General features: G+C 40.5%; 1 protein-coding gene across 1 annotated transcript in view; it reads left to right on the top strand.

Moving 5' to 3' along the window:
• Positions 1-18,772: 18,772 nt before the first annotated feature.
• LOC117506590 (guanine nucleotide-binding protein G(s) subunit alpha) overlaps positions 18,773-26,221 on the top strand; it is a 120,890-nt gene continuing 113,441 nt past the window's right edge. Inside the window, exons 1-2 of the mRNA XM_034166101.1 lie at positions 18,773-20,073; positions 25,955-26,027. Of these exons, the coding sequence (XP_034021992.1) occupies positions 19,935-20,073; positions 25,955-26,027 (212 nt within the window). The 5' untranslated portion in view covers positions 18,773-19,934. The remainder of the gene's footprint in view (positions 20,074-25,954; positions 26,028-26,221) is intronic.

Raw genomic sequence — 26,221 nt, 5'->3', positions numbered from 1 at the left:
CTGTGAGTCCTGACGAGCCGCAGGTGATCAGGGTGAGGTCCTGATAACCTCAGCAACACAGCCACTCAGTCCCAAATGCAAGCCACCTGGAAGGAAAAACAAAAGACAGAAACAAAAAGGCAGCCAGGCCCCCCAGCCATACAACAATTTATTCCAAATCTTCACCCCCTTAACTGAAACACAAAAACCCTTTATATTAGTGCGTACGGGAGGCCTCTTAAATACAACACATCCTCGTAAACTATATCCAGAATCCCTTATCTTGAACAGGTTCTGGACATAAAGTGGTAAGGCTTGATTATTTGCTTTGTACAAAGTTTGTATTGTGATATAATCCACTAAATCTCTAAATTTCAATAAATTTAAAATCATAAACAAAGAATGCGTTGACTCAAGATAATGTTTGTTACAAATAATTCTAATGGCATGTTTTTGTAAAAGAAATACTTGATTGGTATTTGATTTATAAGTGTTACCCCAAGACTCCACACAATATGTCATATATGATACTACTAAAGAATGATATAAAGTGAGTAATCCTTCCTGTAACAGTGTGTCCTTGACCCTGTACATGATGGCGATAGATTTTGACATTTTCAATTTTATATAATTTATATGCGGTTTCCAGCTGAGTTTATTATCAATTATAACACCAAGGAATTTATTCTCAGTCACTGTCTCTATTTCCATATTGTTAATGGTTACATTTTTACATTTAGGTACAAATTTATTTCCAAATATAATACATTTAGTTTTTCCAAGGTGAAGTGACAATTTATTAGCGTTAAACCAAGCCTTGAATTTATCCAATTCATTTTCCACAGTATCCAAAAGCTGTTCAAGATTATCGCCACTACAAAACACAGTTGTGTCATCTGCAAAAAGGACACACCTCAGTACTCTTGACACCCAACTTATATCATTTATATATAGTATAAATAACAGGGGTCCTAACACCGAACCCTGGGGCACCCCACACGTAATTTCCCGAAGTCCAGAATCAGTGTTATTATAATGAACATACTGAAACCGACCATGTAAATAACTATTTATCCAATCATATGCTAATCCTCTAATTCCGTATTTCTGTAATTTGGTTAATAATATTTCATGGTTAACAGTATCAAACGCTTTCTGTAAATCAAAAAAAATACCTACTGTATATTGCTTATTATCTACTGCAGTCGCTATATTTTTTGATAAAATCCATCAATGCATGTGATGTAGATCTAGATTTTCTAAATCCATACTGTTCTTCACAAAGTATCTCATGCTTTTGCAAGTAATTATTCAATCTTTTTACAAATATTTTTTCTAGTATTTTCGAAAATTGTGGTAAAAGTGAAATAGGTCTGTAATTGGAAAAATTGTGTTTGTCCCCGGTTTTAAACGTAGGTATTACTTTTGCTATCTTCATCTGAGAAGGAAATTTACCAGAACTTAATGATATATTACAAATATAGCTGAAAGGTTTCGCTATACAATCAATAATTTTTTTCAAAAAAGCCATATCAAAATTATTAAAATCCTTTGTTTTCTTACTTTTGGAATTATGCACCAGATCAATTATCTCTTCTTCATTGGTTGCACCAACAAACATTGACATAGATTTATTAAATGTTATCTTATTTTCAAAAAAATTAGTGCTCGTTGAGTCGATATTACTAGCTAGTTTTTTCCCCACATTGACAAAAAATTCGTTAAAATGGTGAGCAATAGACTCATTGTCTTCAATCACTGTATTATTCAAGAGAAAAAAAGAAGGATAATCTCTAACATTTTTACTCTTTTTTATTATTTCATTTAAAATGTTCCATGTATTTTTTATATTATTCTTGTTTTTAACGAGTAGCTCGCTATAGTATTTTTTCTTACTAAATCTCATAATATAAATTAGTTTATTCTTATAAATTTTATATTTTCTTTCAGCTTCCTTTGTTCTTAATTTTATAAATTGTTTATACAATAAATTCTTCTTTTTACATGCTCTCTGAAGTCCCTTAGTTATCCATGGTTTATTGCCGTATCGATTAGTGTATATTTTGTCAACAAGAGGACAATGTTTATCATATAACTTAGAAATAGAGGAAATGAAACCATCATAGGATACATCAACATCATCAACATAAACTTCATTCCAATTCTGACGTAGTAAATCCTCCCTTAAATTGTCAATGGCTATTGGTGTTACTTTTCTACTCAACCTATTAAAATCCTTTCGAAACACTCGACCATGTAATGCAAAAACAGTGAATAAATGCAAATCTGGGAGGAAAAAAATTCCAAGTATAGAAATGATAATAAAAAGCAAAACTACACACAAACTCACACACACTCACATAAACACAACCAGCATAGAGGTTTATCTCCTTTAGGTGGCGCTGTTCTCCTCCAGTGTTTCTGAATTTTGTACAGTCACTGTCCCATTTTTTTTTTATTTCACCAGGTTCTGGTTCCAGTAGAGTCAAACCCCACCCCTGACCATTCTCCATGTAATATAGAGTGACATCAGGAAGGGCATCTGGTGTAAAACTTGTGCCAAACCAACATCCATCCATTTTCTTCCGCTTTATCCAGAGTCGGGTCGCGGGGGCAGCAGCTCAAGCAAAGCCGCCCAGACCTCCTGATCCACACACACCTGCCCCAGCTCCTCCGGGGGAACCCCAAGGCGTTCCCAAGCCAGCCGAGAGATGTAGTCCCTCCAGCATGTCCTGGGTCTTCCCCGGGGCCTCCTCCCAGTGGGACGTGCCCGGAACACCTCTCCAGCGATGCGTCCAGGGGGCATCCAGAAAAGATGCCCGAGCCACCTCAACTGACTCCTTTCGACGTGGAGGAGCAGCGGCTCAACTCCGAGCTCCTCCCGAGTGACTGAGCTCCTCACCCTATCTCTAAGGGAGCGCCCAGCCACCCTGCGGAGGAAACTCATCTCGGCCGCTTTTACTCGCGATCATAACAATAATAATAATAATTTTTGTTTTTGTGGGCGTATGCCCCTACCCTCTGCCCATAGAATAGCTCACCTGACCCTGTATTCTCTCTTTGTGGGTGGTGAGTCCACATGGAGGCAACTCCGTGTCGTTTCTTTGGGCTGACTCTATCGAGCCCCATGACTACACACTCAGCCACCAGGCCTGGCTCCAGAAGGAGGCCCCGGTTTCCCTAATCCAGGTGAGGTGACTCTGTGACCAGGAACTTCCCAGCGAGTCCCGACATTGGAGAAGATGGAGGAAGTGATATCAGCGCCTGATCCATTATCTTAATAGTCCCACTAATTTATGCATTTTTACAGGCTACTGACAGCCCCGTTTCCACCTGATGGTTCGGGTCGGAGCTCTACGGTGTTTTCTGTATCAGAACGGTTAATTCTAATTCTGATTGACAGGTGGAACATATATTGATGAGCGCGCACGCACGGTGTCTGCAGCTTCTCCACTCGACATGGAGGCAAAATTGAGTATTTACACATCATTTTATTGTTTTGTGGATCATGGGATAATTTCGGCACGTGCAGACTGTGATGTTATGAGCAGATAAGGGACTGGGAATCTTTCAACTTGCAGTGAAAAATGGCCGCGGTGGAACAAGAGGAGGATTCCTCCGCAGCAGAGACTCGAACCATCAGCCGCAGACGCAATTAACGGATTACACCTGTAGCTGACTGTACCGCTCCCGGATGGGTACAGCAGAGACTCGAACCATCATAGACTTTTCTTCAGCCAGGACAATGAATTAAATTATTTTCAGACGTTTCATCAGACTAAAGATGGTCTCACCAAAACGAACAGGTAAGACTATATTATTTACTCCTTGTGTGAATGGCTTTAATATTTAATAACATCATGTTTATCATGCTACTAACATACAGCACACTAACTATATTCACAAAAACAAACAATATTTAAAAAAAACTGATATTTTCAGTCCCTCGTCCCTCAGATTTGAAATGTATGTACCTGTTTACTATTGATTTAGGCTTGAATCAGCTGGTGCCGTTCCGGTGATGACGTGGCAGCAATATGGCCACGGTTGAGGGCTGAAATAGAGCGCAGGCTTCAGACAGCTGTAGTTTATCCGTCACCTGCGCATTTATCATCAACTTTTATTGTTCAGGATTTTTTAAAATATCAACATTTCATTCATTTTTTTGGCATCACCTACACTTTTATGAACACATTTAAATTACACAAACACATTTTATGGGCACTAATAAATCTTTTCTTTTTTGTCAAAGGGGGATAAATTACATAAGATAATTGTTGTGTGGGCCGCTGAAGAGGAGGTACTGCTGGCCCACCACCACCAGATGGCGCCCTGCTTGGAGTGCGGGCTTCAAGCACGAGAGGGCGCCGGAGCCACTGGGAGTGACAGCTGTCACTCATCCTCAGCACCAGCTGTCACTCATTCATCTCATCACCATCACCATAAAGGCCGGACTGCAACTCCATTTCCTCGCCGAGAAATCAGCTACCATTCAGGTAACTTTCTCTGCTGACTCAAAACATTGAGTAATAATCTGTACTTCTTTGCAGCCGTTTTCCTGTGGTGTGTCCTTATCTGTGGGATTGGCGTTTGGTGTGATCTGCGACGGCTTCGCCTCACACCCCAAACCAGATAAGTGGTGAAACAGGAGCTGCACGAGTGTGTGATTGGAGGTGGAGGTGCTCCCTCCTAACTAAACACTGACTGTGGGATTACTGAGTGTGCGAACTCACACTCATCAGGACTGTCTGTTCTCTGCCAGCAGTACCGGGTCTGACTGCTGAAGACAGCGGCCACCTGGGGCGCAGGGCTTGGCGGCTCCGGTGTTCTTCAGCTCCGTTGGTGGTGGAAGCTGTGTGGGGATCCGGCTCTTCTCTCGCCAGGCGTCTTCTATCGTCAAGCCTGCCCACACGTCACCTGGTGTATGATTGACAGTCCACCATATTGTTATTGTCTGTACGTCGTTGTGCGATTCACAACATTAAATTGTTACTTTTGGCTTATCCATTGTCCGTTCATTAACGCCCCCTGTTGTGGGTCCGTGTCACGACACTTTCACAACAATAATATCTAGTCATCATCATCATCAAACCTGTTTTTAACCAGGATAAAAACTCATTGATGTCAGAGTTTTAGTTTTGTTAGTTTTGTATTATCAGGGTTTTGGTTTGTTTATTCTCTTGTTGGGATTTTTCTGCTTGGGTCTGTCTGTCTCTGTTTCACTTGTCTTCTCTCTCTCTCTCTCTCTCTCTCTCTCTCTCTGGCCACGTTCTGGTGCTTTCCGTGTGGACCTGTTCCTGATTCACTGATTACCACCTGGGGTTTTATAAGCTCACTGGGTGGTTTTGTCCTTTGCCAGTTTGTTGTGCCTTGTGCCCTCTTTCCAGCTCTGTACCTGTGTTCTTATTCCTGCCTGCCTCATAGTGTGTACCTGACCTCCTGCCTGTTGCTTTGACCACGTCATTTAGCCTGATGATTTCTGTACTGCTGCTTTTGTTGGACTGCCTACTCGTGTACCAACCACTGCAATCCGTAATGGCGCATGGCGCAGCGCCTACATTCTTTAGTAGAGATGAATATTTTTGGTTTAAATGCTCCTCATGCCCCCCCCCCCCCCACACACACACACACACTACCACCACCATCACTCCCCCACCCGCCCGTCTCCCACCGATCTACGTCTCCGCTCAGCTTCCGCTTCGCACGACTCGCTTATTGATGCGCAGTTGGAGAAGGAGCGACAGAGTAAAGTTTACTAAAAACCAGAGCTGTCTGCTGGAGTCGTGCATTTGTGTCATACCTCATCCCGTCTGTCAATTGAGATCAAAAATCTCTTTTACAAGAGTGTCCTGGCAAGTGGCAGCAACACAGTTACAAATAAATATAAAAACATTTACAAATAAATGCATAGACACACTTTCACTCAACATAGTCAAACACCAATGTCATCATAAAAACCAGGGTCCTAAATCAATTTAAAAACTGACAGACTGCCTTTCTGCAAGGTCCATTAAAAATACAATGAGACCAACTCCTTCAACTGTAATTCATTCTGAAGCTGATTCCATGCAGAAGGTGCTGCAAAATTAAAAGTCTTTTTGCCAAAGACAGTGTGGGCTTTTGGGACAGTCAATAAAATGAGATCCTGTGAACGCAGGTGAGATGTCCCTGCAGGCCTCAGGAGAATGTAAGTGTTCAGATAAGGAGGAAGAAGTCCAAGTACTGCCTTATAAATAAAAAGATGCCAGTGAATCCAATGCTGAATGGAGAGGGAGAACCAACCAACTTGAGAGTACAGCAAACAGTGATGAGTGAGAGATTTTAAGTTTGTAATAAATCTCAAGGCTCCATGAAACACAGTGTCCATATACTAGATAATATCTAGTATAGTGATGTAATATCATCTGCACTGTTCCTTGTTCTTTTTTTAATGTAACTTTTAAATCAGGAGTTCTGAAGCTTTTTTTTTTACATTAAGGCCCACATATAACAAGCCCACTTGTAACCAGTCAGGGCCCATTAAAAAGAGATCACCAATTATTTGGGATAACCAATTCTATTTGCATAATCTATTGTAAATTATATTAATAAAATACAATATCCCTCTCTTTTACAGCAATTAAGAACAATAAAAACTGTAATCTGGATTGCATTTTTGCAGAATAGTAGAAAACTATGGTTACTTTTTAACTTCAGGAACTTTTCAATTTTTCATTATCTATCGTTATATCATAGCATGAAGTATTAGCTTCATGCTGTGATATTAGCTGACGATGTTCAAAGTTGAATGAATAGTCTGTTATTTATCATTTTAATAGTTGTGGTTTGAAATATTTATATGGCATTTAAAGCTGTACAGCCTTTCAATTTTTTAAGATTTAAGTCAGGAAAATAATTTTTTGGCAACACTATAATTTTATTTATTAGCCTTTAAATATCACCAATATGATCAAAATTTGCATTGTCTTGAAAAATTAAAATAGTTACCCTGAAGGGTAAAATTTCAAAAGAACAGATGTCCTTGAACTATTTACAGTAGCGACCCATACAGTCAATGATAGTGATGTCATAGATCGTGTGGGGGCTTCTCCCGAATTGCGCAAGGGATACTGGGATGCACATGGCAACAGCCAATCAGAGTAGAGATGCACTGTGATATCTGCTGGCTGCTAGCTTGAACCAAATTATCAGGCTTTGCAGTCAGAGACAGCTGGGCACAAATGCAGGACTTGCACAAGCTTTTAGGGTTAAGACTGTTTACTTAGATCGACAGCTGGGTCCAGTGTCACAGACCGAATGGTCCCCCCTAAAAATTGGTCCACCCTGCCTTCACTGTGCATGCGTCATTTCAGAAATCGGCAGCATCATTTCTGAACGTCACCAGCTTTTGCTGATTATCACCTTGTTTCTGCTTCAAACTGCACTCCAGTCATCATCTATCTCATCGAAAGATATCCGAAGGTTTTGTAAGTAAGTAAGTAATGTTTATTTATATAGCACCTTTCACAGACAAGGAAAGTCACAAGGTGCTTCACAAAAGACACAGAGATAAAAATTCTAAGAATAAAAGACAATGTACATCACAATAAAATAACTCTAAAACACACACAGTGGTAATAAAACAGCCCTCTCACTACTAAGGATTGAATGCCTGGAGAAACAGAAGGGTTTTAAGTTTGCTCTTAAAAACATCGAAAGAGTCCAGCGAATGAAGAGACAAAGGGAGATCATTCCAGAGCCTCGGTGCAACGGCCTGGAAAGAGCGATCTCCTCGGGTCTTAAAGTGGGTATGAGGGACCCTCAGAAGGTTCTGATCCACTGACCTCAGGCTCCGAGCGGGAGAGTAGGGACATAGCAGGTCTCTAATGTAGGAGGGAGCCTGGCCATGCAAAGCTCTAAAAGTCAACACTAGGATCTTAAAATGGAAACTCAATGACACTGGGAGCCAATGAAGAGACTTTAAAATAGGAGAGATATGAGTCCTTCTGCTTGAGCGAGACAGCAGCCTAGCTGCAGAATTTTGGACCTGCTGCAGACGGGACAGCTCCTTTTTGTTCAGACAGGAAAACAAACTGTTGCAGTAGTCCAAACGAGAAGATACAAAGGCATGAATAATCAACTCAAGATCAACTTTTGAAACAACTGATCTGAGTTTGGAAATCTTCCTCAGCTGGTAGAAACAGTTTTTGGTTAGCTGCTTGGAATGATGCTCAAATGACATTTCTTTATCAAAGATAACACCTAGGTTTCTCAGGCTAGATTTTGCAGATGAGCTCAAAAGACCTAAATACTGTTTAATCCCCGGACTGACATCATCGGGGGCAACCACCAGCACCTCGGTTTTATCTGAATTTAACTGCAGCAAATTTGCACCGAGCCATTGTTTAATTTTCTCAAGGCAGTTCAGTAGAGAGTCCAATTTCTGGATCTCAGGGGCTTTAAATGAGCAGTAAATTTGGATGTCATCAGCAAATAAATGATAAGAAACAGAACGAGGGAGTGGCCAGAGAGAGTGAAATGCCCACCACCAAACACCAAGAGACAGACAACAGAAATAAAGCCAGAGAACCTGAAGCAGGAAAAGAGACAAGCAAGAGAATAAACCTTTTGACCCCTTAGAACAGGGGTATTCAACTCCAATCCCAGAGGGCCGGTGTCCTGCAACTTTTAGATGTGTCACTGCTTCAACACACCTGAGTCAATTAATGAGGTCATTAGCAGCACTTTGGAGACCTTGACTGCATACTGAGGAGTTAATTCAGCCATTTGATTCAGGTGTGTTGGACCAGGGACGCATCTAAAAAGTTGCAGGACACCGGTCCTTGAGGACTGGAGTTCAAGACCCCTGCCTTAGAATAAATAGGTCAAGGTTAGTCATCTTTGAACTTGTCCAAGGTCTGTGTTCCAAGAATGCTTCCTATGAATTTGAAGACCCTGGTAATAAGAGGACTGGCGCACAGATAGACGGCCGGACAAACAGACAGACGGATGGATGCAAAGTCTTCACAATACCCAATGGCCATATTTGGGCCTCGGGTGATAAAATATTTGTTGTGGAATTCCCTCCAGGTAAATATGCTCTCTTCATTAAAATGAGCTGCAGCTTTTCCATACATTTCAAAAATAAACTGACATTATAATGCTTAGATTTTAGTAGAAACTAATTTATGTCAGTTTTGTGAAATTTGACAGGCCATAGAGCTTTAAAATGCCAAATTTCCATCATAGAATAGACTAACATTGTAATCTTAATATTATTAATATTGTGCAATACTAATAATTAGCTTCAACTTGAAAAAGATTTGTGGCCCACAAATGGACCACGGCCCAGTGGTTGATAAACACTGCTTTAGGTCACATTAAATTATTCAACACTATTTGATATTTAAGACAAAAGTGACTTGTTGCCAATGATAAGAGAAACTTTAAAATACTCATTCTCATTGTTTTAAAAAAATATTCTATCCATTTTACTTTAGCCACACCCCCTCTAGAATGTTCAGACGTCAGAAAGATCTCAGTATGCATTCAAGATGACTGTAAAGTTAGAATCTTCCAAGCCGCAAAAAGTGTTCGTTCACTTGATGAACTCTGGAAATATTACACATGCAGAAACATATTCAAACTTTGAATCTCTGAAATGAGCAATCAATTATTTTGGGTTTGATAAAAATTGTAGTCTGATTTTATTAGTGAGGAATAAATTACTTTTTGAAGGAAAGATTGTCATTATTTTCATCAGAATAAAGTTTTTGAAACAAAATGGTACTAATTATTATTTTTGTGTACATTGATTTATGAAAATGTTATTTTTTAAAACTGTATTATATGATGACTTTGAACATTTCACTGTGGTCGTTTTGGCTGATAATAATTGTGCTTCAAAGAGGGCGCCTCACCCTTCTGTTCCTCTGCTTCATGACGCTCCGAGCAATCATGTGATCCGACCCTGCTTCAGTCCCAATGTGTCAAGTCAGCCACAAACAGGAAGAAGAAAAACGGAAATATTGCAAAGTAAAAGCATGACTGATCGTATAATTGAAGCAAACATTTTATAGGCATAAATTAGCAGTGTTTGCATGGCTACTATCAAAATTATGATACATGTCATGTCACATAAAGACAGACAAACATTCACACGACCACCACAACTGTAGTCAATTTAGAGTCACCATCTTCCTTGTACAACAAAAATGTTATTTGGACACATTCTGATCATGTGCAACCTACGTAAATATTTAAGTCATGTTTCCTTTTGTAATTTCTCCCCGTTCTTTATGTAATAATCTGCCCTTACGACGAACCAAATCGATATATTTCTCATTTTGAATTTATTGAAAGTCACGTTGAAAATCAGGCCTGGGTTTCCACAGACAGACTTCATCTTGTAAAAAGACCAAGAAGATGGCTCGCTCAACACCTTTATCCGGTTGTTAAGTGTGACATAATGCATCAAGTGATTTTCAATTTCCGGCTCCAAACAAAAAAGGCGCGCTGTCATTAACATTGAGAACTGCACTGAGACAATCTGATCAGGCTGCACTTACACTGTTGCACACGGACAACAGCATTAACATCGCAGCATGAAACTCTTTGTATATTGTGCCTGAAACTCTCCTGGATATATTAACTGGGTTTTTAGATGTTGTTATTGCGTTTGTTTTATGTAAAAATGTCAGACATTCAGGTTGTTTCTCCGTTATTTTCAATGGGAGTTGCTGCGAGCTGCGATCACTTCCTGTTCATGCCGTTCGGGGAGAAAGTGAAGTTTGCACTTTAACGTCCTGTTTATTGTAATAAATTTTTTTATTAACAAACAGACATGTATAGTTTACCTGTGCAAAAATAAAGTTTTATTAAGTGTTCTGACCATAGAACCAGACAAATGCATTTAACGGAGGTGGAGGCGGAGAAGGGAGGGATGGAGGTTTGTGCACAATGTAAACACAAACTAAACTTAAACTATAAATCCTTAAAAGGATCAAACAGACGTAACTTTAATTGTAAACTTGGAGGTCTTTGGACCCGGAAACAGATTTATCACGTGATGCGTTACGTCAGCGCTTAACAACCGGATACAATGTGGGTGTTACAGTGGGTGTGGTTTAGTCTCACAGTTCTAAACTTACTGGTTCCCCACAGACTGAGGGGAAGCTCCAACCCTTGTCCAACACCCCCACCCCAAAAAAAAAAAAAACAGACAGAGGCCAAACAGAGCAGGGTCTGGGTCACTGGCAGACTGAGTCGAACCCCAGCAGCCAGAGCAGCAACGGGACAAGAGCAAAATCAGGCTCAGAGTCGGAACAGTTGACAAGACGGGTAGACAGGGCAAAGAGAACATCGCTGGAAACACAGGACAAAACAATCTTGCATCTAGAGTCTCTTTCACACCGAGCCAACGTAGAGTTGTGTAATGCGGCGTACGGACTACACTGAGTTTATGCAGCCCTACGCAAAGTTTATGCAACCCTACGTGGCAATACGCTGAGGGACGCAAAGGGGTCCATCCATGAAATGGACACAAAAAATTAAACATGTTTAAAAAAAATTAAACATGTTTAATTTATTTGTGGAATTCGGCATAGAGCACCCGACGCAGTGCTCTTTGCAAGTCTACACAACACTGTGCTACTGTACACCATGTGTCTGCAATTGTACACAACCTTACGCCAGTCTGGCAAAAAATCGTTTTACGTTTTTTATCAGTACATACCCGCATTGTTAGATTTCATTCATCCCGCTGGACTCTGTTGGCAGTGAAGCTTCAAAACCACGTAAGAACAAGAGGCGGGCCAAGCTGCCACATCCACTATTAGAAGAAATGAACCATCTGTGTTCACGCACACACACACACAATAATTCGCCGGCTTTACCTCACGGACAGATCAGCAGTGAGAGAACATGTCCACGTCCACTATAAATCCTCACAAACGGATCGGCAGCGAGAGGACATGTCCATGTCCACTATAACTCCTCATGGATGGATCATGCATGCATTCACAGGCTGCAGCTCCACCTTCACCTCCTACAGTTCTCTGACGATTGTGGCACATTAAATAGAGTCCATTAACTCCTGGAAATAATGTATTCTGACTTTTTCCAATGTATCAAATCCATTTGCGTGTCCAGGCAGTCTGTAAAAACAGTGTCATGGAGCCATGTTTCTCCCCCTGCATGCATTCCTGCCAAGTTCCCCCTTGCAAGCAATGTACACAGCCATCCTGCACACTAGATATACAGCACAATGCAACTCTACGCAGGCCCGGTGTGAAAGGGGCTTAAGGGAACCTGAATGCTATGAAAGGTTTGTGTTGGTCTGCAGAGGAAGATCAGTGATGAGATGGTATGTGTAGATGAGGAATAAGTATGTGCATGGAAGTGAATCGAGTCCCCCCCCCCCCCCCCCACACACACACAAAACAATCTCACAAGAAAATAACATCTAAAACATTACTTTTACAGCTATTTTTTTTTTTTTCTTTTGATAGGTCTGGGATAGATACAAGCACTTTTCCAAGTCATGGAGTATGTATTATCCTTTGAAAACTGCTTGTCTGTCTGCTAGGCTCTGGAATTGCATAAGTGAAATCAAATTGACAAGCTCAATGGGTAAAACAGTTCTGGTTTTCACATCAATTTGCATCAGTCACAGTAAACTCTTGGAGATAGACGAGTTCATTTCAATCAGTCTTTCTTCTTCCTCATCTTTCAGCTGCTTCCATTAGGGGTCGCCACAGCAATCATTATCTCCATCTCACCCTGTCCTCAGCATCTTCCTCTGCTCCTCCAGCCTCTTGCATATCCTCCATCAGCACATCCATAAACCTCCTCTTTTGCCTCCTGCTTCTCCTCCTTCCTGGTGGCTCCATCTTCAGCATCCTTCTCCCTATATACCCTGGGTCCCTCCTCTGCACATGTCCAAACCATCTCAAGCTCATCTCTCTGATGTTGCCTCTGAACCATTCTACCTGTGCTGTACTTCTGATATGTTAATTCCTATTCATGTCAATCCTTGTCACTCCCAAGAAAAAAGAGCAGAATCTTCAGCTCTGCCTTCTGTCTTTTCTCCACCCATTCCACCCTGCTTGCACTCCCTTCTTCACCTCTCTGCTGCACTCTCCATTACTTTGGATAGTTAACCCCAAGCATGTAAACTCAACCACACTATTCCCCCAGGCTCTCTCTCTCATTCACACAAGTAATCTGTTTAACTCCTACTGACTTTCATTCCCCTTCTCTCTGAAGCATATCTCTTCCTCTCCAACCTGCTATCAAGGCTCGCTACAGATCACAGTGTCATCTGCATCACATTCCATGGAGCGTCCAGTCTGAGCTCGTTTGTCAACCTGTCCATCACCGTTGCAAGCAAGAAAGGGCATTCCTACCACACATCTCAGTGCCGTTGTACGTATCCTACACGACCCTCACATACAGTACTTCTCTGCCACTCCAGACTTCCTCATACAATACAATTTAACTCAATCAGTAAGACATTAGGGTACTGTGCGGTGATTTTGTTTACAGCAGGCTCACTTCAAAAGCAGTATGATAACAAGTGCAGTCCAAGATTTCTGACACCCATAAATCCAGATCTGGATCACCTCAAAAATTCAGTGGTGTCTTCCATGCCCTAATATCTATCTGTGGTGCAAATTTGGTGAGAATTCGTGAAGTAGTTCTGAAATAATCCTTCAAAGTCTATACAAGGGGAAATCTTGATCCAGAATCCGGATCCGGTACCGGATCACCTCCAAAATTTAATGGTGTCTTCCATGCCCTAATATCTATTGGTGGTGCAAATTTGGTGAGAATCCGAGAGGTAGTTTTGACATAATCCTTCAAAGTATAAAATGAAATCTTGATCCAGAATCCGGATTCCGATTTAGATCACCTCCAACATTTAATGGAGTCTTCCACGGCATCATATATATCTGTGGTGAAAATGTGGTGAGAATCCATGAAGTAGTTTTGACGTAATTCTTCAAAGCCTATATAAAGTGAAACTTGATCCAGAATCTGGATCTGGACCCAAATTCTGGATCACCTCTAAAATTTAATGGAGTCTTCCATGGCCTGATATCTATCTGTGGTGAAAATTTCATCAAACTCCGTGCAGTAGTTTTGATGTAATCCTGCTAACAGACAGACGGACAAATAAATAAATGCCGATGATTTTATTACATCCTTGACGGACGTAATAAATAAAACAGACAGGTCAGGTAAGCTTCCAAGAACCCATTGCCAGTTATATTGTACTAGGCAAGGGAGGGTTTCACTGTGGAGCAGAAAAACTGTAAATAGCTACAAATCCATCAGCGATCAAGAAGTAACAATCACCACCTTCGTTTTCTATACCGGCTTATTCCAGTTAAGGATCATGGGTTTGCTGGAGTTTATCCCAGGGGCCATCGTACGAAAGGCGAGTACACCTTGGACAGGACACCAGTCTATCGAAGGGCCACATACTGACAGACAAACACTGTCAGTTTAAAGTTTCCAATTGACCGAACCTGCATGTCTTTGTTGTCTAATCCAGAGCACCCAGAGGGAACCTACACAAACTCCACACAGAAAGGACCAGGTGGGAAGCAATCCTAACACCTTCTTGCTGTGAGACAACAGTGCAGCCACCGTGCTAGCCAACAATCACTGCAACATATTTATATAATTTGCACACGAAATGATTTCAACATTTTACAATAGTTTATTTGCTGTCTCTATGGAAACCTTTCTTATCCAAATATGAGTCAGTGCTCACCAAATGATGTCATGCCTATTTAGCTCTCAAGCTGTGTGTATTTTAGTAAGTGGGTTGTCCACTGACCCAAGGGTCAGTGAGTTCGCGTTCTGATTGCAGCTGAGTATCAAAGTGTTCTTGAGCAAGACAATGAACCCCATAACTGCTCAACATAAAATAAAGGCATAATGAAAAAAAAAGATTTATTATTGCAACATCTTAAAAAACTAAGATCCAGGCTTTCAATAACTGCCTGGATTCACCCATCTGTGGTGAAAATGTAGAAGTTATAGAGATTCACTTACCTTTGCAGTGATGTTCATGTATCTGCATTTTCAACCTTTGCGATTGAGAGATGCCAATGAAGAGCTTATGAAGTCATGCGGGTCCTGGACAGAGGAGCTTTTTGACATAATTTAAGTGTCAAAAGACCAGTACTTGGTTGGGAGGGGCATATTTTCAGGTATCTAGGAAGTGAGGCCTGTTGGTCGCGGTGCTTATCACCGGATTCCATAGTGTCAAGCACATGAGAGTCTACAACGCCCCCTGGACAGGAAACCACTTCAATGCAGGTCACTTCTCCAGCTGAGGCTGGTGTCGCCGACTGAACGGTTCCCACTAAAAATTGGTCCGCCCTGCCTTCACTGCGCATGCGTCATTAGCCGCGGTTCACCGATTATCATCATCGTTTCTGCTTCAAACTGCACTCCAGTCATCATCTATCTCAGCGGCAGATATCTGAAGCTTTTGTACAACAATCATTTCCACATAAATTCAGCATTATTTCATCATAAAAGACGGGGGAAGTGATCAGAGCGCCGCAGCTACACAATGCGTTCACTGTGCGTCAGTCATTTCAAAGGATCACCAAGTATCCCCTGTTTCTGCTTAAAACAGTCTAGTTTCTGCTGCTGAGCTGTGAAATGATGCATGTGCAGTGGAGGCAGGGCGGACTGTTCGGTCTGTGACACGAGTACCCATTTACAGCTGGTCGGACTGAGGCGATAGCTGTGTTCCAATTCAGGGTCTGCACCCTTCTAAGGTCTGTGTCCCACAAAACTCTTCAGCCTTCAACCCTGGAGGCTGGAAATAATAAGACAGATGAAATTTGAAATGTCACAGATTCAGCAATTAAAGGTTTTCCTGTTGGGCCATTACGTTTTCCCGCCCCTACCGCCTGGTGCTTGGCAACCTTGACAGCTTCAAGAGCCAAGCTAGCGTAGTAACTTGTAATTTAGTAATCATTTTTCAATACTTATTTATGCTTTACTTTCAAATATTACATTTTTACAATTGTGCATACTGTACAGAGACTAAAAGTATCCTTAAAAATTACCTACTGCTTTGTCTTGAAACAAAAATATATTCATTAAAAAATAAAATTGACTCATATTGTTCGATGTGTGAAGAAATCACCTGTTGTATCCTTCATTTTTCGTGGAAACAAGGCTGCAAATGTCAGCCACTTCATCATAAGTAGTCCTTGAAATGGGACAGCCCAGTCACTCCACACTATATATATATATATATATATATATATATATATATATATATATATATATATATATATATATTATATATATATATTAGATAAACCCTACTCCTGGCAACATTAATGTACTGATTCATTCATTTTCATTTTGCAGTGCCTGACTAATTATTTTATTTATTTTGTAATCATTTTTAGTGTTTGTTTATTGTTACTTTCACATGCACTGTTTCCAAGTCGGTTGTCATGGAAAATTTCAAGAATATTCTTTGTTCAAAACCCTTGGAAGTTCGGAGATTCTAACCCCTACCTTAGGGAAAAATGCAGGAATTTCTGCTTGGAAACTCATGAGAAAATTGTGCAACCTGAAGTACTGAAATTAACGTCACAGCCTTGGCAGCCCCCTTTGCGAATGGAGCAAAAACAATGTTACTAACGGTAAAAATGCGTATTTAAATACAATTTGTGTAATATATTTACATTCTATGTACAATGAGTTAAACTACCAGCAGCACCACACATCAGCAAGAACATCTTTGACAATTTCTTTTAGCCCAAAAGATAATGTTAGCCTAGCTCTAGGCTAAGTAGTTGATGACTCAAATTCTAAAAATATATTTCAAAGGCTCGCGGAGGTAATCTCAGGAATGCACTTTCCCTGGAAGTAGCCGTTTTAATTTTTTTTTAAAATGTTTGTCAGGGTTGTGATTTCAGGATGGATTTATATAATGTTGTCTGTTTTTTTTTTTTTTCTCTGCTTTGTCTTTGTTTTAGTCCTTTCTCTTGTCTGTCCCCTCGGTGCTTGGTGGTGGGCAGTTCTCCTTATGCTTTCCACGCCCTGTTCTGGATCTTTCCTGCACACCTGTCTCCTATTATCTGTGAATCACACCTTGTATTTAAGCCTCTCCTTTCTCGCACTTCCCCACCATCATTGTGCTTTATGACTTTGTGTCATAGTCCCTTGTTTTGTAATTTTTTTCTTGACCTGTTTGCCTTGCTGTGTAATTTGACTGCCTCCCTGTTTTTCAGACCATGCCTTCACCTCTTGTCTTTGATACTGCTGCTGTTTCAGGAATGTCTCCTTGTGTACCGAACCCAGATTTGTGAAGCAGTAAAACGCTTAAACCGAATCCCATCTGAGTCTAAGCTAACCATTTGTGTCCAGCCATTTGGTTTCAAAGGTTCAGTTAATGTTGGGTCTATCTGAATGTCTGAGGGCTCTGAACGCAGCATAGACACTGTTATGGAAGAAAATGATTTAGACATTTGGTTTAACAATAAGTTATCATCCTCCAAATAATGCAGCTGCAAAGGTTAATTGAGTGCTTGGTCTTATCAAAAGGTCATTCAATTACATTACTTAGGAATCTTTCCTAGTGTTGTAAAAGAGCTATGTCATTTGGAATATTGTATGCAAGTGTTTCCACCCCTTTGTACAGAAGAACAAAGACATGTTAGAAAAAGTTCAACGCAGGGCAACAAAATTGTACCTGGTTTAGAACACTTATTTTATGAAAATAGGTTGAAGGAACTTGGACTTACTACACTAGAAAATGGAAGAGTTCATGGAGACCTTATTGAAGCTTCTAAAATATTAAACTGTCATGAAAATATTGATTGTAATCCATTTTTCCAACTTAGAGATTATACTGGTTTGAGAGGCCACTCGACTAAGTTAAACATTATTAGATCAAGCTTAAACATTAGAATTTTTTTAGTAATATAATTGTAACTTTGTGGAATAGTCTACCAAACCATGTTGTAAATTCACCCAGTGGCAATGTTTTTAAAACTAGGTATAATCAGTATTATGGTTTTTAACGTTGGATGTATTTTTATGTACTATCTGTATAAATTCCTATTTCTAAGGTTTAACCATTATTATTATTATTATGTTTGGTTTTTTAACTTTTGATGTGTGCTCTTATGTACTATCTGTACAAATTAGTATTTCTATGTTTTTTTTTAAGTATTATTATTATGGTTTTTTTTACTTTTGATGTGTGATTTTATGTACTATCTGTACAAATGAGTATTTCTATGGTTTTTAAGTATGATTGTTTTTTTTTTACTGTGTGCTTTTATGTACTATCTGTACAAATGAGTATTTCTATGGTTTTTAAGTATTATTATTGTTTTTTTAACTTTTGACATGTGCTTTTATGTACTTTCTGTACAAATGAATCTTTCTATGGTTTGTAAGTATTATTATGTTTTTTTTAACTTTTGATGTGTGATTTTATGTACGATCTGTACATGTTTGAGCACACAATAAACGTTATGTTAAGTTAAAAGATGGTCCCACAGCTGAAAAAAAATTATTGCTGTTATCCGGTTTTGGACAAACAACAAAAATTCTCAACACCTGTGCTGCTTTGGAAAGCTTTATAAAACTGATTTTGACGCTTCTGTTCACAGACAAGTTAACACAGGCTGATACCACGCGCGCAAGGAATTATGGGTCCCTGAAGCATTTCGAAGCTTGGCGGGCGCTAATGTCTTTTATTGTGAAAGCCGAACGTTGAGGAAGTATTTGCCAATGGCGGTAAACTTGACGCCCGTTCTCGGTTCCAGTGTTCCCAGGGTTCCGCGAGCCGTTTGCCCCACCCCACCTCTTTAACGCTGTCTGTCTCAATGTGCGGTTCTGAGAGAAGGAGAGAGAAATAATTCACAGCCACACTGCCGGGACACGATTCTGCTGCCTGACGGGAGCCCGTGCGTGCTTACGGTAACCGTGTGGGTGCAAAACACCGCGGTATGTTTACGTATCATGCTCATGTATTCACCGTAAATTCTACCATACGGACTCAGAGGGAATCCAGCGAGCGGACAGCGGGCTCTACCTGCGCCAAATGGACAAATAGCGGCGGATTTGCACAAATATCACCTGGATATTGCCTTTATTCCCAAGGACGTCCAGCTGCCAAGGCGCCCGATGTGAGGAGAAATACAAATTAACGCCAGACGGAGAAAGGGCCTTTTTTTTTATGGTGGATGTGGTCAAACCCTCCGAAAAGCAGCAACAGCACCAGCAGTCTTAATGACGGGCTGATCGTTTTGACACCGGCTAATAACTGGATCGATACGCTTCTACATCAACACCACCTGGCCCGAAAAGGCGTTTTATAATGGGACGTGAAAGGCGAATTTGGTAAAGGAAGAAGCTCTGTGTAGCCCACAGTGATTCACGTGCCGTCATTTTCAGTGGAAATATTAATTTTTTTTACATTTTTTTTTTTTTTTTTTTTGGTCACTCGCCCTCTAATGTGCTTTAGTTTGCTGGACAGGAAGAACAACAAACACATGTATGTGTTTTCAGTGAAAGTAGAGCTTTTGGTTGTGGGTGGAAATGAATGGCTTGAAGATGAGAGTATTAAACGTAAGAAGCAGTTTTTAAACAGTTCGGCTTAAATTCACTCCGTAAAGCTGAAGGGGATACGTAAAAAAAAAAAAAAAAAAAAATCACCCATGTTGATGACTTCATTGTGAAAAAACACAAGCACCACTGCTTTTATTTTATTTTTTCAATTTTTCCAGTAAATAGCCACAGATTGTAACAAACCAGCTGCAGACTTATTTTTCCACTGTCTACAGTCTGAATCTGGCAACATCAATGTCACCCATTTTGAGCCGGGTGCTCCTCTCTTGGCCCAGTCTATTGATTTAGGATCGACTTCTGATCGACACCTCCTCCTCCCCCTCTGAACCTTTCACTGGGGTTTTGGGAAGATGGGCTGTCTTGGCAATAGTAAGACTGAAGACCAACGAAACGAGGAGAAGGCACAGAGGGAAGCCAACAAAAAGATAGAGAAGCAGCTCCAAAAAGACAAACAGATATACCGGGCAACTCACCGGCTACTACTATTAGGTAGGTTTTTGTGAAATTGCATTTTCCCTACAGGGACTATCTCTTGTCTTTAATCCATGTTCATCTTCGTCATTGAGGTTGCTGTAAATGTCAATTAAAAATGACAGGTGTTCTTGATACTGTTTTGCAAATGTATTGCAAGTTCCTCAACCAATACAGGGTTTCAGGGTTCCATGTTCGTTTGTGTTTGTGGAGTGGTTACGGTTTGACTCGCTGGTTATATACCACCTGATCATCAAGCACAAGGAAAAGAAATGCAAACCAGCATGAAATACGGTCAACAAAGGCATTCAAATGTAAGTTGTGTGTGTATATATAGATTTAATTTTTTTTTTTTTTTTTTTTCAAATCCCAGGATAAATCACACTCAGGTTATGTGCCATGGATGTTCCCTTTCCAGAAGGTCCTTAATTTACTGATAACTGCAAGGAAACGACAAATTTCTGTGGGATTGTTTGCACGCAACCGGTGTCCTGTCGAGTTGAGCTCCTGATAGCGTAAATTGACAGTTACGTGTGTCGAGATGAGCACCCCTTCCAATGGCAATATTTTGCTTTAAAGACAGCGTGTACATGCAGCTCTTTACTTTTTAAATTGAAAAGACACTGATTACTGTATTTTTATTTAAAGACAAATTTACATGGGTTTTCTTTGCTGGGGGAGCTAATCTCAACGGGTGAGGTGTCCCGTCGAACTGAGGTCCACCACGCAACCGTGCATGCACATCTCACCCATTGGGTTGAGCTCCCCCACCAAAGAAAACCAACGTAAGTTTGTGTTTACATAAAAATACAGTAATAAATGTTTTTACACAAGGTCTTTAAAGGAGAATATTGTCGATAGATGACGGGGAACTCATTTGATGACGGGGCAGCTCAACTTGGATGAGGTGTTAAAGTCTGGGGTAGAGAATGATGTGCAGTTGCGCGGTGGAGCTAATCTCGACGGTTAGTTCATCTTGTCGGGACACCACAACCACTCCATGCATGCAATGATTCATGGATCTATGAAATTGAGAATAAGATTGTGTGGCAACAACAAAATTATGGGATAGTACATCAGCGATTTATAGTATTGCATCAGTGGAAAAAAGCCAGCCTGTTTTTCCAGGGTTGTAGGTTACAAATTGCAGAACCTACCTGGTACAGTGGACATTTACGTAGCTGGAATTTTGGGATAGCCGGGTGTTGTGATTAGTCATGGAGGTACGTAAAGGAAATCGGGAGCATAGGCATGTTCTAGAGCCCGACTGATATTTCATTTGGCCGAAATGAGCCTTTCACAAACATATCAATATCTACGTTATTTTTGCTGATATTACAACTTGTCTAGCAGATGGTGTACTGACATTATTTACAATGCTATCAAGCATGTCTGGGACCCCATTTCCCCTTGGTTACATTAGCTAGATGAGACAGAGGCAAAGCGATCAGCTTCTATTCATTTTCAATCAGAGTGGGTGTTTTATAGTGATAAAAGACAAGTGGTTGCTATGCTGTCAACTAGGCGGGGCCAAAATAAAGTCTATTTTGTGCAAATGTTGAGTGAAGTGATATGGTGACTACCAATCTGAGAGAATCCATGTACCCTGTCAAATGTAGTCCATCCTCTCCATTTTGTTAACATTATATCTCAGAAGCCTTGCATGTTATTATTCTACACATCTCAGCCAGATCGAGACACACCTGGGAAGAGTTTACGGCGTCATGGCTGGATGGAGGTGTTTGGCCGGTATCTTTGCAAGAGTATGACGGTTCAGGTCTTAGGAGACTTGAGGTCTAAATAGTGGCCCTGTGGCTCAAGGTTTGGACACAATATGATCAGACTTTATCTTATAAATTAGTTATTTTTGTGGTGTTGGACTGCTGGTCAAACAAAACGTGAAGGTAATGTTGTGTGCTTGCAGAAATCATGACATTTTATAGACTGATTAATCAATAATAAAGATGTAGTCCATTGTAGACTTATGGAGAAAAAAGTACTAAAAAGTAGTCCGCTAGATTCTTAACATATTTAGCAGGACTCGTATGTCCTGAGTGAAGAGCCAGAGTTCTGAGCTGGTGCTCATCCAGTCTTCATCCCTAATGCAAAGTGTCTGAAAACAGTTGGAACATGCCAGATGATTTCAGCTTCATCTCTGCATTTGATTGGCTCTGTTGAACTCTTACTGTGCTCAGTTTAAACCAACGTATTTATCACTAACAAAGGTGTTGTTCCTCATCACTGGTTAACAATATGGAGAAAAGTATTTTAGTCTTTATTTATATATGCACATGGTACAACCTAAATGACAAAGAGTCAAGGTGACAGAAGTTTGCACTACTTTCTGTGATGAGTTTGTGATTCAGGATATTTTGATATATGGAGCTCTGATAAACTAAGACAAGATAAAGGCTTTAATCTTGAACATCTATGCCATAATGGTCCTGGTGTAACAATACATGAAAAATTGGGGATTACAGGCTGTTCACAAACAAATAAACAGGGGTGAAAACATAACGTCCGCCCAACTTCATTGGCGAAGGAAATAAAAATCAGAATAACATGCATGTATCTGTCTGCTTTTTATTTATTTGTATAATATTCTTTGTGAGAGTAAGAATTGTAGGCAGGGCCAAAGTGCAGCGTTAAAACATTATCAACGATAATAAATTACCCAAAATTTATATTTTGTGAATGGTCGAAGTCATTAGATTGACATTTATTGAAATGCTTCATTTGAAATTAAGAAGACTGAGTCTGACAGACTCTGTTCCGTCTGGATCGGTGTGTTATCAAGTAGGGGAGAGCAGGGTTGATTGTCACAGTGCTTATTACAGCCAAACTGGAAGGTGCTGTGGCATTATGTTGATATCAGACATTTAGCGATCATCCTGCTAATTTTGCAGTTCATCACTAATTAAAAAGCCAAAGGTAATAGCTTTGATTTGTGTCCATTTTTAGATGTGGTACATGCAGTGTCATAATTTCAAAGGCATCTTTGCTATGATTGTTTGTCAACAGAGCTAGCAGCCTGGTGTCATTATTAAAAGTTTTGATTGGGTAGGTTTTTTGTTATGTTTGTGACTTGTTAAGCCTTTTTGCACAAAGTTCTATAAATGGTTGTGTGCATGTAGGTTTTTGTCAGTTGTTGGTATCTTCTTCTGGTTAGAGTTAAAATTAGCGGACAATGTTATCAAAGAGACATTAAAACCCTTTAAATGCCTAAAACACTTGTAAAAACATTATCAGGAATTGGCATAGATAATTGTATTACAACTTACTGTCATGTACTGATACAATAAAATCGAATAGGCAAACGGAGAGCACCTGAATACTGTTTTATATGAGCTCTTTAAATAAGATGAGAAACTTTTTTCCCCTTTGTTTTCTGCTCATTTTTGCTTTGGTGTACGGTACCATAAATTCCACAGCTACTCCTTAATTATTATTTCTGGCTGCGCCGCTGGATTTGATGTACAAAAAGTTTTAAGTTTAAGGTGGATTCCAACAAGTGTCATATGGACCGGATGTTTGCTAAGTTTTAACTATAAGCTAATTTCAGGTGGATAGAACTATTTCCTCAAAGTATCTTGTGTCAAATGACAACTTTTTAATTGTTGTTAATTGAGATATATTCCAAATACAGCATATGTAGAATATACAGTGAGGAAAATAAGTATGTGAACACCCTGCGATTTTGCAAGTTCTCCCACTTAGAAATCATGGAGGGGTCTGAAATTTTCATCTTAGGTGCATGTCCACTGTGAGAGACATAATCTAAAAAAAAAAAAAAAATCCCGAAATCATGATGTGATTTTTTTTTTTTTTTTAAATAATTTATTTGTATGTTACTGCTGCAAATAAGTATTTGAACACCAGTGAAAATCAATTGTTAATATTTGGTACAGTAGCCTTTGTTTGCAATTACAGAGGTCAAACGTTTCCTGTAGTTTTTCACCAGGTTTGCACACACTGCAGCAGGGATTTTGGTCCACTCCTCCATACAGATCTTCTCTAGATCTTTCAGGTTTGGAGTTTCAGCTCCCTCCAAAGATTTTCTATTGAGTTCAGGTCTGGAGACTGGCCAGGCCACTCCAGGACCTTGAAATGCTTCTTATGGAGCCCCTCCTTAGTTGCCCTGGCTGTGTGTTTGGGGTCATTGTCATGCTGGAAGACCCAACCATGACCCATCTACAATGCTTTTACTGAGGGAAGGAGGTTGTTTGCCAAAATCTCACAATACATGACCCCATCCATCAATACGATGCAGTCGTCCTGTCTCCTTTGTAGAAGAGCACCCCCAGAGTATAATATTTCCACCCCCATGTTTCACGGTTGGGATGGTTTTCTTGGGGTTGTTCTCATCCTCTAAACATGGTAAGTAGGGCAGTCACAATTATTACAATATTCGCCAATATTTTACATAATCGCGATTACCGTGAATTATTTATTTTATCAACAAAGTTGCATAAAACGACTCGTAATCTGACGTCATCGTGCAGCAGCAGCCCCATGCTGCCTCACTCACTCTGTTTCCTCTCGTCTTGGTCGGATGGTTAGCGAGGCTCGGATAATAACATGGAGCGTGAGGAGGTTCTGGTTCCAAAACCACGCACCGCTGTGGATGCATTTCGGTTTTGTAGGGCTGGCTCGACTAGTCACGACTACGTCGACGATTGAAATCGTTAACAACTAATTTAGTAGTCGACGAGTCGTTTATTTTATTTAAGTCTTTGATTTTTCTCTCAATTCATAGTTTTAGGCAGCGAGCCGTCCTGCCGTCATTTGGACGTTAAAATTTTGAATAAGACGGCCGATTAAAACAGCAGCCATCTTGTTCAAAGCCTTTTAAAATGCGCAGTTTACCGAAAGAGGTGTGTGTGTGTGTGTGTGTGTGTGTGTGTGTGTGTGTGTGTGCGCGCACGCGTGTGCACGCAGTCAACTCGCTGCAGACTGAAGGAGCGAGATTCCTGAACGGAGGCACGAGACGTTACGTTCTGCTGTGAAGCATCAAGTGAGACAGCGAGCGCAGAGCAGAGAGAGATTTTAACCCGAGTGAACATACGAGGGCTGTCAATAAAGTATAGGTCCTTTTTATTTTTTTCAAAAACTATATGGATTTGATTCATATGTTTTTACGTCAGACATGCTTGAACCCTCGTGCGCATGCGTGAGTTTTTCCACGCCTGTCGGTGACGTCATTCGCCTGTGAGCACTCCTTGTGGGAGGAGTCGTCCAGCCCCTCGTCGGAATTCCTTTGTCTGAGAAGTTGCTGAGAGACTGGCGCTTTGTTTGATCAAAATTTTTTCTAAACCTGTGAGACACATCGAAGTGGACACGGTTCGAAAAATTAAGCTGGTTTTCGGTGAAAATTTTAACGGCTGATGAGAGATTTTGAGGTGATACTGTCGCTTTCAGGACTTCCCACGGTGCGAGACGTCGCGCAGCGCTCTCAGGCGCCATCGTCAGCCTGTTTCAAGCTGAAAACCTCCACATTTCAGGCTCTATTGATCCAGGACATCGTGAGAGAACAGAGAAGTTTCAGAAGAAGTCGGTTTCAGCATTTTATCCAGATATTCCACTGTTAAAGGAGATTTTTTTAATGAAAGACGTGCGGACGGATTGCAGTGTCGCAGCCGCTGCGACGCTCTGCCACAGGAAAAACACCTCTGTTGGAAGCCTTAAGGACAAGTTGGAACATGTCCAGCTGTTAAACAATTTCTCATATACTCACTCCACTGAAAGCCATCAAAAGCCGCCTGGATTTTACAAATGGTTATCAACACGGAGGTGTTTTTCCTGTGCCGCCGCACCGCGCCGGCTGCGTCCCGACGCGCGGACCCGTGTGTGTGTGTGTAGGTGCAGTGTGTAACATTTTTGTGATTCTCTCTGATTTCAGGGGCTGGTGAATCCGGAAAAAGCACGATAGTCAAACAGATGCGAATATTGCATGTTAATGGCTTCAATGCAGAGTAAGTGCTGTTTTCTTTCATACATTATGATCTCAGTTACTGTTTTTAATCAGCTGTTGCACAGTCAATACATGTTTTTCTCCTGAATCCTTCACACATAATCATGTACTTTGAATTTTTGGAATGTACAACTTGATATTGATACTATGACAGGGATCACTTCATCATTGAAGTGCCAAATTGGTGTGAAAGGT

Source organism: Thalassophryne amazonica, chromosome 3 (genome assembly GCF_902500255.1).
Source record: "Thalassophryne amazonica chromosome 3, fThaAma1.1, whole genome shotgun sequence".
Lineage (NCBI taxonomy): Eukaryota > Metazoa > Chordata > Actinopteri > Batrachoidiformes > Batrachoididae > Thalassophryne > Thalassophryne amazonica.
The sequence above is the reverse complement of the archived record's forward strand: the minus strand, read 5'-3'. Positions and strand labels throughout refer to the sequence as shown.